The sequence below is a fragment of the Herpailurus yagouaroundi genome, unplaced genomic scaffold (genome assembly GCF_014898765.1).
Source record: "Herpailurus yagouaroundi ecotype Mexico unplaced genomic scaffold, PumYag 410, whole genome shotgun sequence".
Classification (NCBI taxonomy): Eukaryota; Metazoa; Chordata; class Mammalia; order Carnivora; family Felidae; genus Herpailurus; species Herpailurus yagouaroundi.
In genome coordinates, this window is record NW_024412627.1 from 2,377,824 (window position 1) to 2,390,340 (window position 12,517).

General features: G+C 49.9%; 1 protein-coding gene across 7 annotated transcripts in view; it reads right to left on the bottom strand.

The window, feature by feature from the left end:
* Positions 1-12,517, bottom strand: part of XPO6 (exportin 6) — a 73,392-nt gene that overhangs the window by 12,335 nt on the left and 48,540 nt on the right. For all 7 annotated transcript variants that reach the window (XM_040463610.1, XM_040463609.1, XM_040463606.1 and 4 more), the window contains exons 12-16: positions 10,612-10,771; positions 7,561-7,653; positions 4,633-4,777; positions 2,492-2,638; positions 1,380-1,569 (exon numbers count right to left, since the gene is read on the bottom strand). In XM_040463610.1, the coding sequence (XP_040319544.1) occupies positions 1,380-1,569; positions 2,492-2,638; positions 4,633-4,777; positions 7,561-7,653; positions 10,612-10,771 (735 nt within the window). The remainder of the gene's footprint in view (positions 1-1,379; positions 1,570-2,491; positions 2,639-4,632; positions 4,778-7,560; positions 7,654-10,611; positions 10,772-12,517) is intronic.

Consider the following 12,517-nt stretch of genomic DNA (forward strand, 5'->3'; position numbering starts at 1 on the left):
GTCCCTGTCCCCGTGTAAGCACAGACTGCGGGGCGGCCTTCAGCGGCCTGGGTCGCTGAGTCGCCAGGAAAATAAGCAGGACGTTCTCCAACCCCTGTGGCCCCAGCCGAACACGCAGTGTGAGCGAGAAATACATCTTTCTCCTGGATTAAGCCACTACGCTTTGGGCACTGTTTGTTACCACAGGGCAAACCTACCCAACCCATGCTGGCTGACTGACATAAGCACGTGTAAAATAAAGAGACAAAAGACCACTAGATTTTCTGAAACACGACTCCACACTAGCTGTGTGTAACCCCTGCGCCAATGACTTCCTCTTACCCGAGTTTCCCCAGGGGTAAAATCAGGATAATCAACAGTACCTAACTCGTAGCCTGATGTGGAAATTCAATGAATTAGTGAATGTAAAACACTGAGAACCAGGACCAGGCAAACACCGGACCGTGAAGGCTGGTGCCGGCTCGGCCGGAGGTGTGATGGCGGGGAGAGGACCGCCCAGGCAAGGGCCCAGCGCTCAGTACACCCTCACGAGCTCCGCTGCTCCCATGCAGCTCCAGAACTAGAAGACATACTTAAACAGAGAATAAGGGTGACAATGAGAGAATTAAAAGGGTGACTTTCTAAAATACTAAAACCAATGAGATTTAAGAGTTTTCCCCTTCTTTATACTATTCTAATATTTTTGTACAATAAGCATTATGGTAATGTCCCTGATTATGAAAATGTTTTTTTAAAAAATGCGGGTATTTATTGCTATTTTTAACATTTGTTGACATTCTATGAATGATGTTATCCAATAATGTTCCAATACTTTCTCACTGTGAAAATACTGTATTTTTTTAACATGTACTATAAAATTTGTACATCAGAGAAATCTGATGCCTTCTACTTGAACTGAGTTCTCTTGATTCATTTTTCTCTCCCTTTTTAATATAAATAATTAAACTTGAAGTGCCATTTGTGAAGATACCAAGTTCTTTCAAAGCCTCTGAAATACATGCATTTGGAGAAAGGTTAAAAATAGTTTCAAAAGACAGTTCTTAGATCTGCTCTTCCCAGTGAATTGCTTTGATTGCTTATATAAGTATCTGAAACGGATCAGTCCCTGTACATTTTTTTATCCAAGGAAGGCACCGTTGACGGTTTACTTATTTTTGACATTTTAACTAAGAGAAGGGGTGTCCCACATTCAGGAAATAGGTCCAGCTGACGCGTTCACAGAATTCCACAGAGAAGCGGCTTCTACCGCCGAAGGCTGGCTCTCCCACTTTGCAGCTGAGGGACTACGGACAGATGAACGAATGCCTCATCGGCCACAAAGGAAGACAGCGCCTGGCCTACCTGTCTCCCCGGGCCGTCCCCGGCTCTGGGACACTTACTGTCATCCAGTGGCATCTTCCTCTGTGGTGCTGCAGCACTGGGTTTCAGATCGCGATAGTCCCGTGAGAGCGCGGAGATGAGGCTGGCGTGGTTGATGGAACGTACGGGCCACTGCTGCTCATTCTCAGGCAGGTTTGGCCACGGAAGCAGCAGGATGTTAGAGAGGGCTCGGCACACCAACACCTGAGCCTGGAAGAGACCACCCCCCCGCCCCAGGTATCCATCAGAGGGTTAAGAGCAACAGCCGTGGCACCGGACGCAGCCTGGGCACCCAGGGCACACGCGGAGCTCAGGCCTCCGGGCTCCTTTCTCACAGGCTGGGCCTAAGGCTTCGGTCCAAATCTAAGGTAAGGCAGGGAGGAAAGTGAAAGTGAAGCAAAAACACCACGCCTCGGTCCAGCGCGTTCCAGGCCCCATCCTGGAATGTCATTTCCCGGTGCTGTCACTGCCCCTCTACTCTGGTACCTGCAGCATTACAGGGTGGGGGAGTCACAGTCACTGCAGACGCTCGGTCTAACCAGTCCCTTAGCTGCTGGCTCCCAACACCCTTGGAGGAGCCGCTGAGAACAGGGCTGAGAGAGAGAGAGAGAGAGAGAGAGGCTGCCGGAGAACCTCTTACGATCAGTGTGCCTTTGGCGCCAGGTCAAAAGCAATACTCTGCCACCCCGGGTGCGCCCAAGTAACTGCTCCGACTCCCCTCGGACACCACCTGTGTCTTGTTGGTTTTTAAACTTCCAGCCTGAGCCTCCTGAAGGATTTTGTGAAAATCCTTGTCTGGAGCTTCTCAACCCTAAGAAAACAAACGTAACAACGGACTGTTTTAAACCAAAAGGAATGCAAAGAAGACGCTGACACCAGCCAAATCGCTGGCTCTCAAAGCAGCACCACCTCAGCACCTATCGGGAGGGTCTTTTACATCCTAATCTGCACACTGCCCGACTGCGTCGGGAAGGGCCTGACGACAGAGCACGGAGGCTGCCCTAAGTGCCACCTGGGAGGAAACCGTCTCTGGCGGCACAGCCCGTAAGCTCCGAGTGCGAAAGAAAGGCCAGACTCCTCTTGCTCAGCCTCACGGCTCCAGGGCCCATGCAGCGTGGCCCTGGGGTCTCACCTTATCGACGAGTCGCTGAGCAGAGGCATCGGTGATTCTGTTGAACACTTTCTGCACCGCGGGGATGCTGATCAGAAAGACAGGCCGCACGGTGGTGGCCAGTGAGACCAGTAAGTGGCACGCAGATAGCAGCAACTTGTCTTGGACCTGGAGACAGAAGAGAACGTGTCGGTTCACTAGCTCTCCCGCGAGGCTGCGATTCGAAGAACCCTGACGAGGCAGTCACAAGCCAGATCTGCTGCCGGGCTGTCGTTCCACATAACTCAGGATCTGTGTCCAAGAAGTTTCTGGGGATGGCGCCCAGCAACGAGGCACGCTCCTCTGTGCCACGTCACAGCTCCTGACCTCACGCCGGAAGCGCCACCTCCAGTTCCTCCTGTCCTTAGTCGCTGGCACCTCTGGGTGCAATCGCTTCTCAGCTCCAAAAATTCCATGGCAGCCTCCTTGGCATGTCATTCAAACTATTCGGGATTGTTCACCTCACTCCTCCCGCTCCAACCAAGCCAACGTTTCTCTCCACCCGCCTTCCAACACTCAACCGGTCACGCCAGGCTCTCCTGCTTCCTCCCCTCCTCGTGCCAATCAAAAACCTGGTTCAAGGACCATCTGCCCTTTTCAAATTAGCAAAAGAGAAAACTCTTTATAGATACGACGTAATGCTGGTAAGACTGGTAAAAAACAGCACACCAAAGAGTCACGGGCATGCAGTTACTTTCGAAAGAAATATTATTAGAATTTCCTAGAACCACACGCTATCCCTAACCTTTAACCTTTAATCCCGCTTTAAGAAAATCACCTAAAAGGATAAAGCTAAGTGCATACGTGCATTTCAGAATGACCTATGGTGATTTTTTTCAAATGCAGGCAACATTAAAGTCCAGCAATGGCTGGATACATCATAAATTATATAAATCCCCCCTCGTGGGATATTGTAACTCATTTACAAATTACAATTACAAACTGAACAAAACCTGGGGCACCTGGGTGGCTCAACTGATTAAGCATCTGACTTCCGCTCAGGTCATGAGCTCATAGTTCATGGGTTCGAGCCCCACGTCGGGCTCTGTGCCGACAGCTCAGAGCCTGGAGCCTGCTGCAGATTCTGTGTCTCCCTCTCTCTCTGCCCCTCCCTCGCTCACACACACTCTCTCTCTCTCTCAAAAACAAACATCAAAAAAAATTTTTTAACAAGCTAAACAAAACCTTACGGAAATCAACACACTGTTAAGAGGAGGACAGAATGCTACGTAGGTTAAGACTACAAAAAGACAGGGCCCAGTTGGTTGCTTGCCCAACTCTTGATCTCAGCTCACGTCATGATCTCGTGGTTCACGTGACAGAGCTCCAAGTCGGGCTCTGTGCTGACAGCTCGGCGACTGCTTGGGATTCTCCTCCTTCTGACCCTCCCACACTTGCACTCTCAAAGCAAATAAACTTTTAAAAAAAAAAAAAAAAAAAAAAAAAAAGACGAACACCTATATGCTCCATAATATAAACTGATGGTTTTCTCAAAGGACAGCTGAGTAGAAGCTGTCAAATTTACTTGGGTGCACCTTTGACCCGGTAAATCCACTTTCTGGAACCCATCCTACAAGGATGTACATACCAAGAACTAATTTCCATCAACAGGAGAATTATAAAACATTCCCACTACCAAACAGCAGTGTTTTACAATGGGGGATTAAAGAGTACCATAAATTTTCGGTCTATAATTTAAACAGTGTTGAACTTCTTCACAATGAGCATGCATTCATGTGGGACTGAGGTTAAAAACTTAAGCTACCTTTGAGTTTATATGGACCACAGCTCAAAAGGAACACGAGACGACACGTGGTTCTATGGTAGTGCTGAGAATTATGGGTCTAACACCATGCGATATTTTGATTTTATAATAGTGGGTATGTGGACAAAAGGACAAGGACTTAGATACAACGTGTAGCCCTTGGGGCGCCTGGGTGACTCAGCTGGTTAAGTGTCCAACTCGATTTCGGCTCAGGTCACGACCTGGAGGTTCGTGGGGCCAAGACCCGCGTCAGGCTCCGCGGTAACGGTGCGGAGCCTGCTCGGTTTTCCCCCGCCGCCCCCACCCCCCCCCCCGCAATAAACAAACTTAAAAAGCGTAGCCCTTGCTGCCTTAGGACCTTGGTGCTGATCAGAGGTGTGACGGCATCCATGGTGGTGGAGACAAGCGTAACAAACTGCTGTGTGTTCTGCCGATGAGCTTCGCTGCAGTACTGCGCTAGCCAGTGAGAGTACGCCTGGAGAGCAGCCAGGGATTGGGCGTGCCTGCAAAGGGGAGAGAAGATGCAATTTCAAAGGTTAAGGTCAAGACATAGGAGCATCAAACTTGTGTCCACAGCAAGTAAGGATTCCACTCATTGCCATTTCCGTTCTTAGACACGCGAGACGGCACAGAAATCACGTACTCGCTCAGGTAGGACCTAAAAATCCAAACTCATCATCTAAATGTTGCCACCACTGCCTGTGACACAGAAAGCAGTCAGTTCTCTATGAAGCTACGGCTCCTTTTAGTGGACAACGAATTTTAGGAAACAAGAGCCTGGGGACTTAGGGGTCTCACCGCTCCTAGGACCTTTTAGGGGATGGAGCTAGGATTCAGGCAGACACCACGTGGAAATCAAACTGGTCGCCACCAACCGGGCGGGCAAGTTGACCTCAAGCGCCTCAGACAGGACACAAGAAGGGCACACCGCCACCTATCTAGCGTTCTCGCTGAAAATGTTGACCATCGATCTCATACAGATCAACAACCAGACAAATTTCGATTTTTAAGATTTTCCTTAGGAAAAAAAATTAAGAGGATGCCTGGGTGGTGGCTCAGTCGGTTCAGTGTCTGACTCTCGATGTGGGCTCCAGTCATGACCTCACGGTTTGTGAGTTCAAGGCCCGCATCAGGCTCCGTGCTGACAGCGCAGAGAGCCTGCTTGGGATTCTCTCTCTCTCCCTCTCTCTCTGCTCCTCTCCCACTTGTACTCTCTCTCTCAAAATTAAGTGAACATTTAAAAACAAAAAAATTACGACCTAAATCTCCCCAAAACTCCATTTCTCTTTCCCTCATCTGACTCTCCTCCTTTCCCTCCCTCCCACCAACATGTACAATCTGGGCAGCTGATCTAGATTATGGGAGAGAAACGTAGTATGGGATTCATGATTAGTTAGACATTGGATCCAAAGAAAGAAGGACACTTCTTAGGCAACTGGAGAAATTAGAGTATGGAAAAATATATACATATACACTCTTAAAAACCCCAGATGTTACGGCATCCATGAAAGTCTCAGAGTATTGATAATGGTATTATGGTTATGTAGGAGGAGGACCTTGTTCCCAGAGATATGTGCTCAAGAGTTTATAGGTGAAGGGGCGCCTGGGTGGCGCAGTCAGTTAAGCGTCCGACTTCAGCCAGGTCACGATCTCGCGGTCCGGGAGTTCGAGCCCCGCGTCGGGCTCTGGGCTGATGGCTCAGAGCCTGGAGCCTGTTTCCGATTCTGTGTCTCCCTCTCTCTCTGCCCCTCCCCCGTTCATGCTCTGTCTCTCTCTGTCCCAAAAATAAATAAAACGTTGGGAAAAAAAAGAGTTTATAGGTGAAGTGACATGTTTGCAATTTATTTTCAGTTTACTTACAAAAAAATAGTGTGTGTGTGTGTTCACCTGTATAAACAAAAAGGAAGCGTGAGAAACAAAAGCAAATGTGGCAAAATATCTATAACTGATGAATCTAGCTTGAGAGTATAGGGTGTTCGTTCTGTTTTTCCCCTTTTCTACAGGTGTGAACTTTTTCAAGCCGTTATTTTGTATTTTACATTTAGAATGCACTGACTGTTTTAACTTTTAGCTCTGAAAGTCGGCCTTTGGAGTCTAGGACTTTTAGTCAATCTATCAAATTTACAGAGCTCCATAAGGCTTAAAGGGAGGGGCTCCAAAACTTCCTGAAATTGTGTGCAAGATGTTGTGTTTATGAGCAAATTAGCGTTTTTCTCGGCAGAAGCTTCACAGCTTTCTCTAATCTCGAAAAAGAAAAGTATATATATATATGTTTACATGTGTGTGTGTATACACACACACACACACACACACACACACACACACACACACACACACACTCTGAAAAAAAAACCTAAACCACTAAAGTAACACATAAGACTCTCTTTCTATCATTTACCCAATTTGCAGCTTAAGAACTGCTCCGGAACAGGGGTCAGCAGACTTTTTCTGCAAATACCTTAGGCTTTGCAGGCCACACACACTCTGTCACAGCCACTCTGCCGCTGCGGCACAAAAGTAGCATAGATGATACGTAAATGGACGGGCCCGGCCATGCTCCAATCCTAATTTACAAAAGCTGGCAGTGGGCTGGATTCGGTACAGGCCATAGTTTGCCAATGCCCGCTCCGGTCCAGAGCAAGCCTTCCAGGCAGTGTGATCCCTGGGATGTGGCCCCGCCTCCAGTCTCCATTCTGCTGTCCCTTCCACAGTCACTTTCCTAATAGCTCCCCTCCATCCTGAAAGCTTCTCAAAGTGTGGTCCCTGAATGTTCTTCAGAATCGCCTGAGGTCTTGCGTAATCCGCAAATACCCGAGCCTTACGCATCCTGCTGTAGTCAGAATCTCTGATGGAATGTGTTCCCCAAGTAATTCTCTGGGCCCTACAGTTGCAGTCACTGGCCCACAGGAGAAGATTCACGGCACTCGAGCTGTTTCCACCACAGTCCTACCGTGCCTCTCCGGCCTCATCTCCCACCACACAAACCACACACCACCCCCTAATCATGGGGCTCTGCAGCACATCTTTGTCTTGGCTCATGCTGTTCTTTCTTCCTGAAATGCCTACCCCACATACCCTCTGCTCCCAGCTCTCATCTGCCTGATGAATTCCACTTACTCCAACCACCCCTGCCCCCAATCAATCTTTCTCTCTGCCTAGGCTTGGAGGAGGGAGTTTTTCTCCTCTTCATGGCAGGCACAACTGTTCCTTTCTATCCAGAAAATTCCTGGGGGCCGGAGGACAAGGTCCCTCCTGAGAACGCACAAACAGCTAACTCTGTACTTACACATCAATGAGGTCAGGTTTCAGTACTGACGGCACAGCAGTTTCAATGTTGTACAATTTTATCTGAGATCCATACAGAGTGACTTTGACCAACCTGTTGGCAAAGAAGCAGGTAAGGGAAAACATTCAGCTTATGGGCTAACATAGACAAAATGGACAAGGTACCAACAAAGGTCCCAAAGACAGACTTTTTTCCATCCAAAGAAGAATCAAGACCAGACCTTCAATTTTATCCCAAAGATACCTGAGATGTGCATGAAGATTTATATAAAGACACTAACTAAAGCTGACTTACAGAATCAAAAAATTTTGTACACAAAATAAATATCTAACAGGGAAATATAAGATGATAGAATATATACAATAAAAGTGACTAAGAAGTAAATATCTCATGGTGTGTATTTTACCACAACAAAAAAACACTGGACAAGAAGTAAATGTTTCAGGTAGACAGATATATGACAAAGAAAATACAGCAAAATGTTCACTGTAGAATCTAGGTGACAGGTATATGGGTGGTCCCTGTATAATTTTTCAACTTTCCTGAAGATTCGAAGATGTTCATGATAAAATGTTTGGGGGAGAGGGCAGGGCACAAAGCAAAAAAGGTTTTAGAACAAATCGAAGGGTTTTTGACATGAAGCACAATCCTTCCAGAAGCAAGCTGCTGCGCCCACTGGTGGCGCAAGGGCTCACTGCACGCAGACAAGCCTTCAATCCAGTAACTGAGAGCCGGCTGCACAGAGAAACGGAAAATGCCTCTTTCGTTAGAGATGGATGCTCCTTTCTGAGCAAAGGGAAGAAGCCGGAGACGCGGCGAAGTTCTCCCCGTGCCTGCTCTTTAAGGAAGCCTGGGAGCAGGTCTGAGGCGGGCGCCAGGGAAGACAATGGGTGTTTCTCTCCCTCGGTGCCACGGCACAGAGCTTCTCAAACTTCACCGAGCGGAACACTCAACTGGGGAACCTGTCACAGTGCAGGCTCCCTGGTCCAACCCCACAGACCGACCCTGCAGCCGCGAGGAGGAGCCTGGAAATCTGCATCTCTGGAAACATCCTGGGGCTCCGTGCGCGTGGACCACACTCTGGAAAGTGCTGCTCTCTGAAGGGACCAGAAAGCGGGACTTCACTAGAAAACCACAAGCTTGAGTCCCAAAGTACTGAGGGTCAGGAAGCAGTCAGAAAGTGAGGGTGAAAGTGCCAAGGGTTCTCGACTGGAAGCTCTGGAAAGGGGCCGGGGTGATAACGTAAGCGACGTACCAACATGCACCCGGTGTCTAACTCTTTAAACTGTTCTCCATTCTTCACATTCCCATAGTAGGTATACATTTATTTAGTGGCACTGAATACACACTCCGAGCGTGCAGCCACCCGGTCCTGTCTCCTTTACCTTTTCATCCTATAAAACTCTAAGTCTGGACCCACGAAAGAACAACCCCATCCCCCGCCGCAGCCCTGGCCACCGCCATTCCCCTTTCCCTCTGGTCCGGACTATTCCATGGGCCTCACGTTAAGTGGAGTCACCCTGTGTTTGACTTTACATTCCGCTTTCGCGTTCTCCAGCATCCTTTAGTGCTACTCTACACAGAAAATGGGCTTCTAAACGTGTCTTTTACGATTTCTACGTGCAGCAGTTTAGCTAGGAAGTTTATTGTGTGGAGCCTGAGTGAAAAGCCGGCTAATCACACTGGCTATGAAGATCAAATAGTCGTAACAAGGAGCCTTCTCTCACACTTTATTCTGAATGAAGACAAGACTGCAAAGTACCTGTAAGTACTGAGCCTCAAACCTAAAAGCAGTGCAGAAAGATGTATATATAAGGACCTATGAGCTAATGACGCAGGAACTCTGAACTCTGAAAAGATACAGATTTCAAGGAGGAAGAACGCGTCCCATTCCGCTAACCATCAGTGGAGTGGGAACAGGCCTCACCCAGGACGGCGAGGAAGGAGGATGCTGGAGGTGACAGCTCTGTGGTGTGGCAAGAGCACAGCATCTGGACTCAGGAAGATGGTCAAAAACCCATGTGCTCCCTCTTGTGAAGTGTGGCCTGAAGAGAGGCACTCACCATCTCTGGGCCACGGTTGGCTCACAGGGAACGTGGCATCCCCATCCCCCAAAGTAAAGAATGAAATGATATGTGCAAAACCACTTTGAAAGTTTCCTACCACGTGCTACTTTTACTATTTATTGATATTAATCTGGCTTTTAAAGATTTATTCAAAACTCTTTGTTTTCTCTGCTTTTAAGCTAAGAGTAACAGTTAAAGACGACTCTGGTGCGCAAGTCACCAGGCTTGGGGCTTGGTTTCGCTTGGCGTGTTATCAATGATACGGCGAGTGGGCCGGTGAAAGAGTCCGGTGGCTCAACTGTGGGCTGGACCCACATCTGCCCAATTTTGATCTAATCGATCCACCGGTTACCCTGAAACAGTCTGAACCTCCAAACACATCTGAAGCATCTGACTCGTTAAGTGCCTGAGTTCATGGGAGGGGCGCAGGGAGAATGGGGCAGTCAGGAGCGGTCCTCAACACACGCAGCCATAAACCCGAGGAGGGACCCGAGGGGAGGGGTAATGACAGAAGCCTGGTGGTGGAGAGGTTGGGAGCCACCTCTCCAGTCAAGCTTCAACTCCTCAGGACCCTCCCAGGGCTGGAAAAAGTCCCACCTCTAGCACTGGCTGTCAGATGCCGACGGACTACCTGTTTGTCCTTCCACTCCCAGGGCTTTCCCGGTGTCTCTTTACCTGTGGGCAGAGACAGAAGACTGACCCCACGTGGCTTCTTCTGGGACTAACCCTGCCTTCTCATCCACAGACCCAATCTGCAATGAAGTGAACGGCCTACGTGTACAGGCCGCTAACCCCCGGCCGCTGAGCTAAGTGCCGTATCTCGTGAACTCTCACAAGAAGCTACAAGGCACCAGGTCCCCTCCATGTCACAGCGAGGGACCTGAAGTCCAGAGGGGTCCGGTGGCCGCTCCGCGTCTGCCTTACAGCCGGCAGCACGCCGCCCTCACGCAAGAAGGAGCGGCGCCGTGACGTCACTCTGGCCTACCTCTCCACGACGGTGAGGGCGTCGCTGAACCGCGCCGCAAACACGTCTCCGATGAAGTACTCGGCCAGCCGGCCCACGGCCTGCAGGAGGGAACTCAGGTCTCTCAGGGAACAGTGCAGTCGCCGGCAGTCATTCTCCGCTGTGATGTTCAACCTGTGGCCTGGAACGTAACACCGCAGGCGGTTTTCCACCGGAAGGACGCGTTTAGTTACCACTGTGGGCAACAGCTCCTACAGGCAAGCTACATTTAGCAAAACCAATTGTTGAAACACAGCAACTCACAGGCTGCTTCCCAGACACGAGCTGGGAAAATGGGCCCAGTCCTCCACGTCAACCTGTACCCACACGCACCCCGGGGCCAGAGAGAGGGACAGCGAGCGCAGACAAGAGGGACACACGGCCTGGTGTGCCAACGTGGACGGAGCACCTGACGTCATTCCTCTTGTGACGCTGAGGTAGTGACACCACCAATTTTACACCCAGGGAAACCCACACAGGGAGGCCCAGCCACCCACCCAATGTGGGTCCTACTTCTGGGGCAGAACCAGGCTAAGCCTCTACAGCTGCAAACCTGCCTGCCTTCTGCACGTGGCCTGTCACACAGAATGGAATCTCCCTGGGCTGACAGGATTCACCCCTGTTCAAAGAACCGGGGGTAGCTGGCACTCCACCCCAGAAGGTCTGCGGGTAGCACGGTCTAGAATAAAGGCACGGGGCCTGGATTCACAAGACGGGTGCCCCGCTACCCGCTGGCTCCGGGCCTCAGCAAACCCTTCTGAGTCTGGTTCCTTAAAGAGGAAAATAATGCTCCCATTAAATTCACTAGTGTAAAGGCAAAGTTAGAATGAACTATGAAGCATCCTTCAATGTTTTAAGAAACAGGTGTAACAAAAAACTTGTGATTTTCTACGGCCTGAGACTTTCTTACTTTCCCATACGATTTCTTCAAGCCGAGTGATTTAGGTGCGAAGATGAAGGACAAAAACATCTTCAATTCAGCCCATCTCTTTGCCTTGCGGACCCCTCTCCCCACAAAGGTCCACAAAAGACAGTGAGAAGAGCCAAGCCAGGAGAAGGCGCTCTGAGTTGGACAGAGTCCTCCTCCTCCATCCAGTCGGAAGGAGGGAGGGAAGGGCAGTAACAGCAAGAGCCCCCTCCCTGCCCACAGGGCACCTACAAATCCTACCACTCCCTAGATACCAGCCCCCTCCTGCAGCAATTTCAGGGGTTTACTCGTTAGAAGAGAGGAACTGGCTAAGGGCAACCCTGCTCCCGTGGTGTCCCACAAGCATCTTCCTAGAACCCAGACCTACAGATGCAGCTCCCCTTAAGCGAGTGTCAAACCCCCTGGGGCTCTTCCAGTTAAGGCAGGAGAACCCGGACCACTCCCCCCTCCCCCTGCCTCCATCAACACCAGGGCTCTCGTGACCTCACTGCCTCCCCCACCGCCCCCCCCCCCCAACCCGTTCCAATACCTCACCCGGACCCACTGTTAACCCCCAGTGCCTCAGGTCCCTGCCCGGACTGTCCACTGCATCCCTGACCACTCACGCCCTGTATGCTCTTCTCCAGATTCATATAACCACCACGTCTTCTGGGAGACCTTCTCTCCACATTGCCCAACAGAAGGAATGTGCGTCCCTCCTTTCCTGCATCCCCCTCCAGGGTACCTCAAGTACACATGAAGATAAACTAATGAGCTACAAGTCTCCTCACTGACCATGAACTCCTTCACGGGGAGGGGCTGTGGCCAACACTCTGCACAGCGCCTGGTACGGAAGAAGTGACCACGACGAACGAATGAATTAGATACGGCTGAATACAGAGCAAACTAGAGCAGTACAGGGAGGCTTGGGGAGCTTGAGGTCCTCGTACTGCCCTTGGGAATGTTCCCCTGAGTATTTAA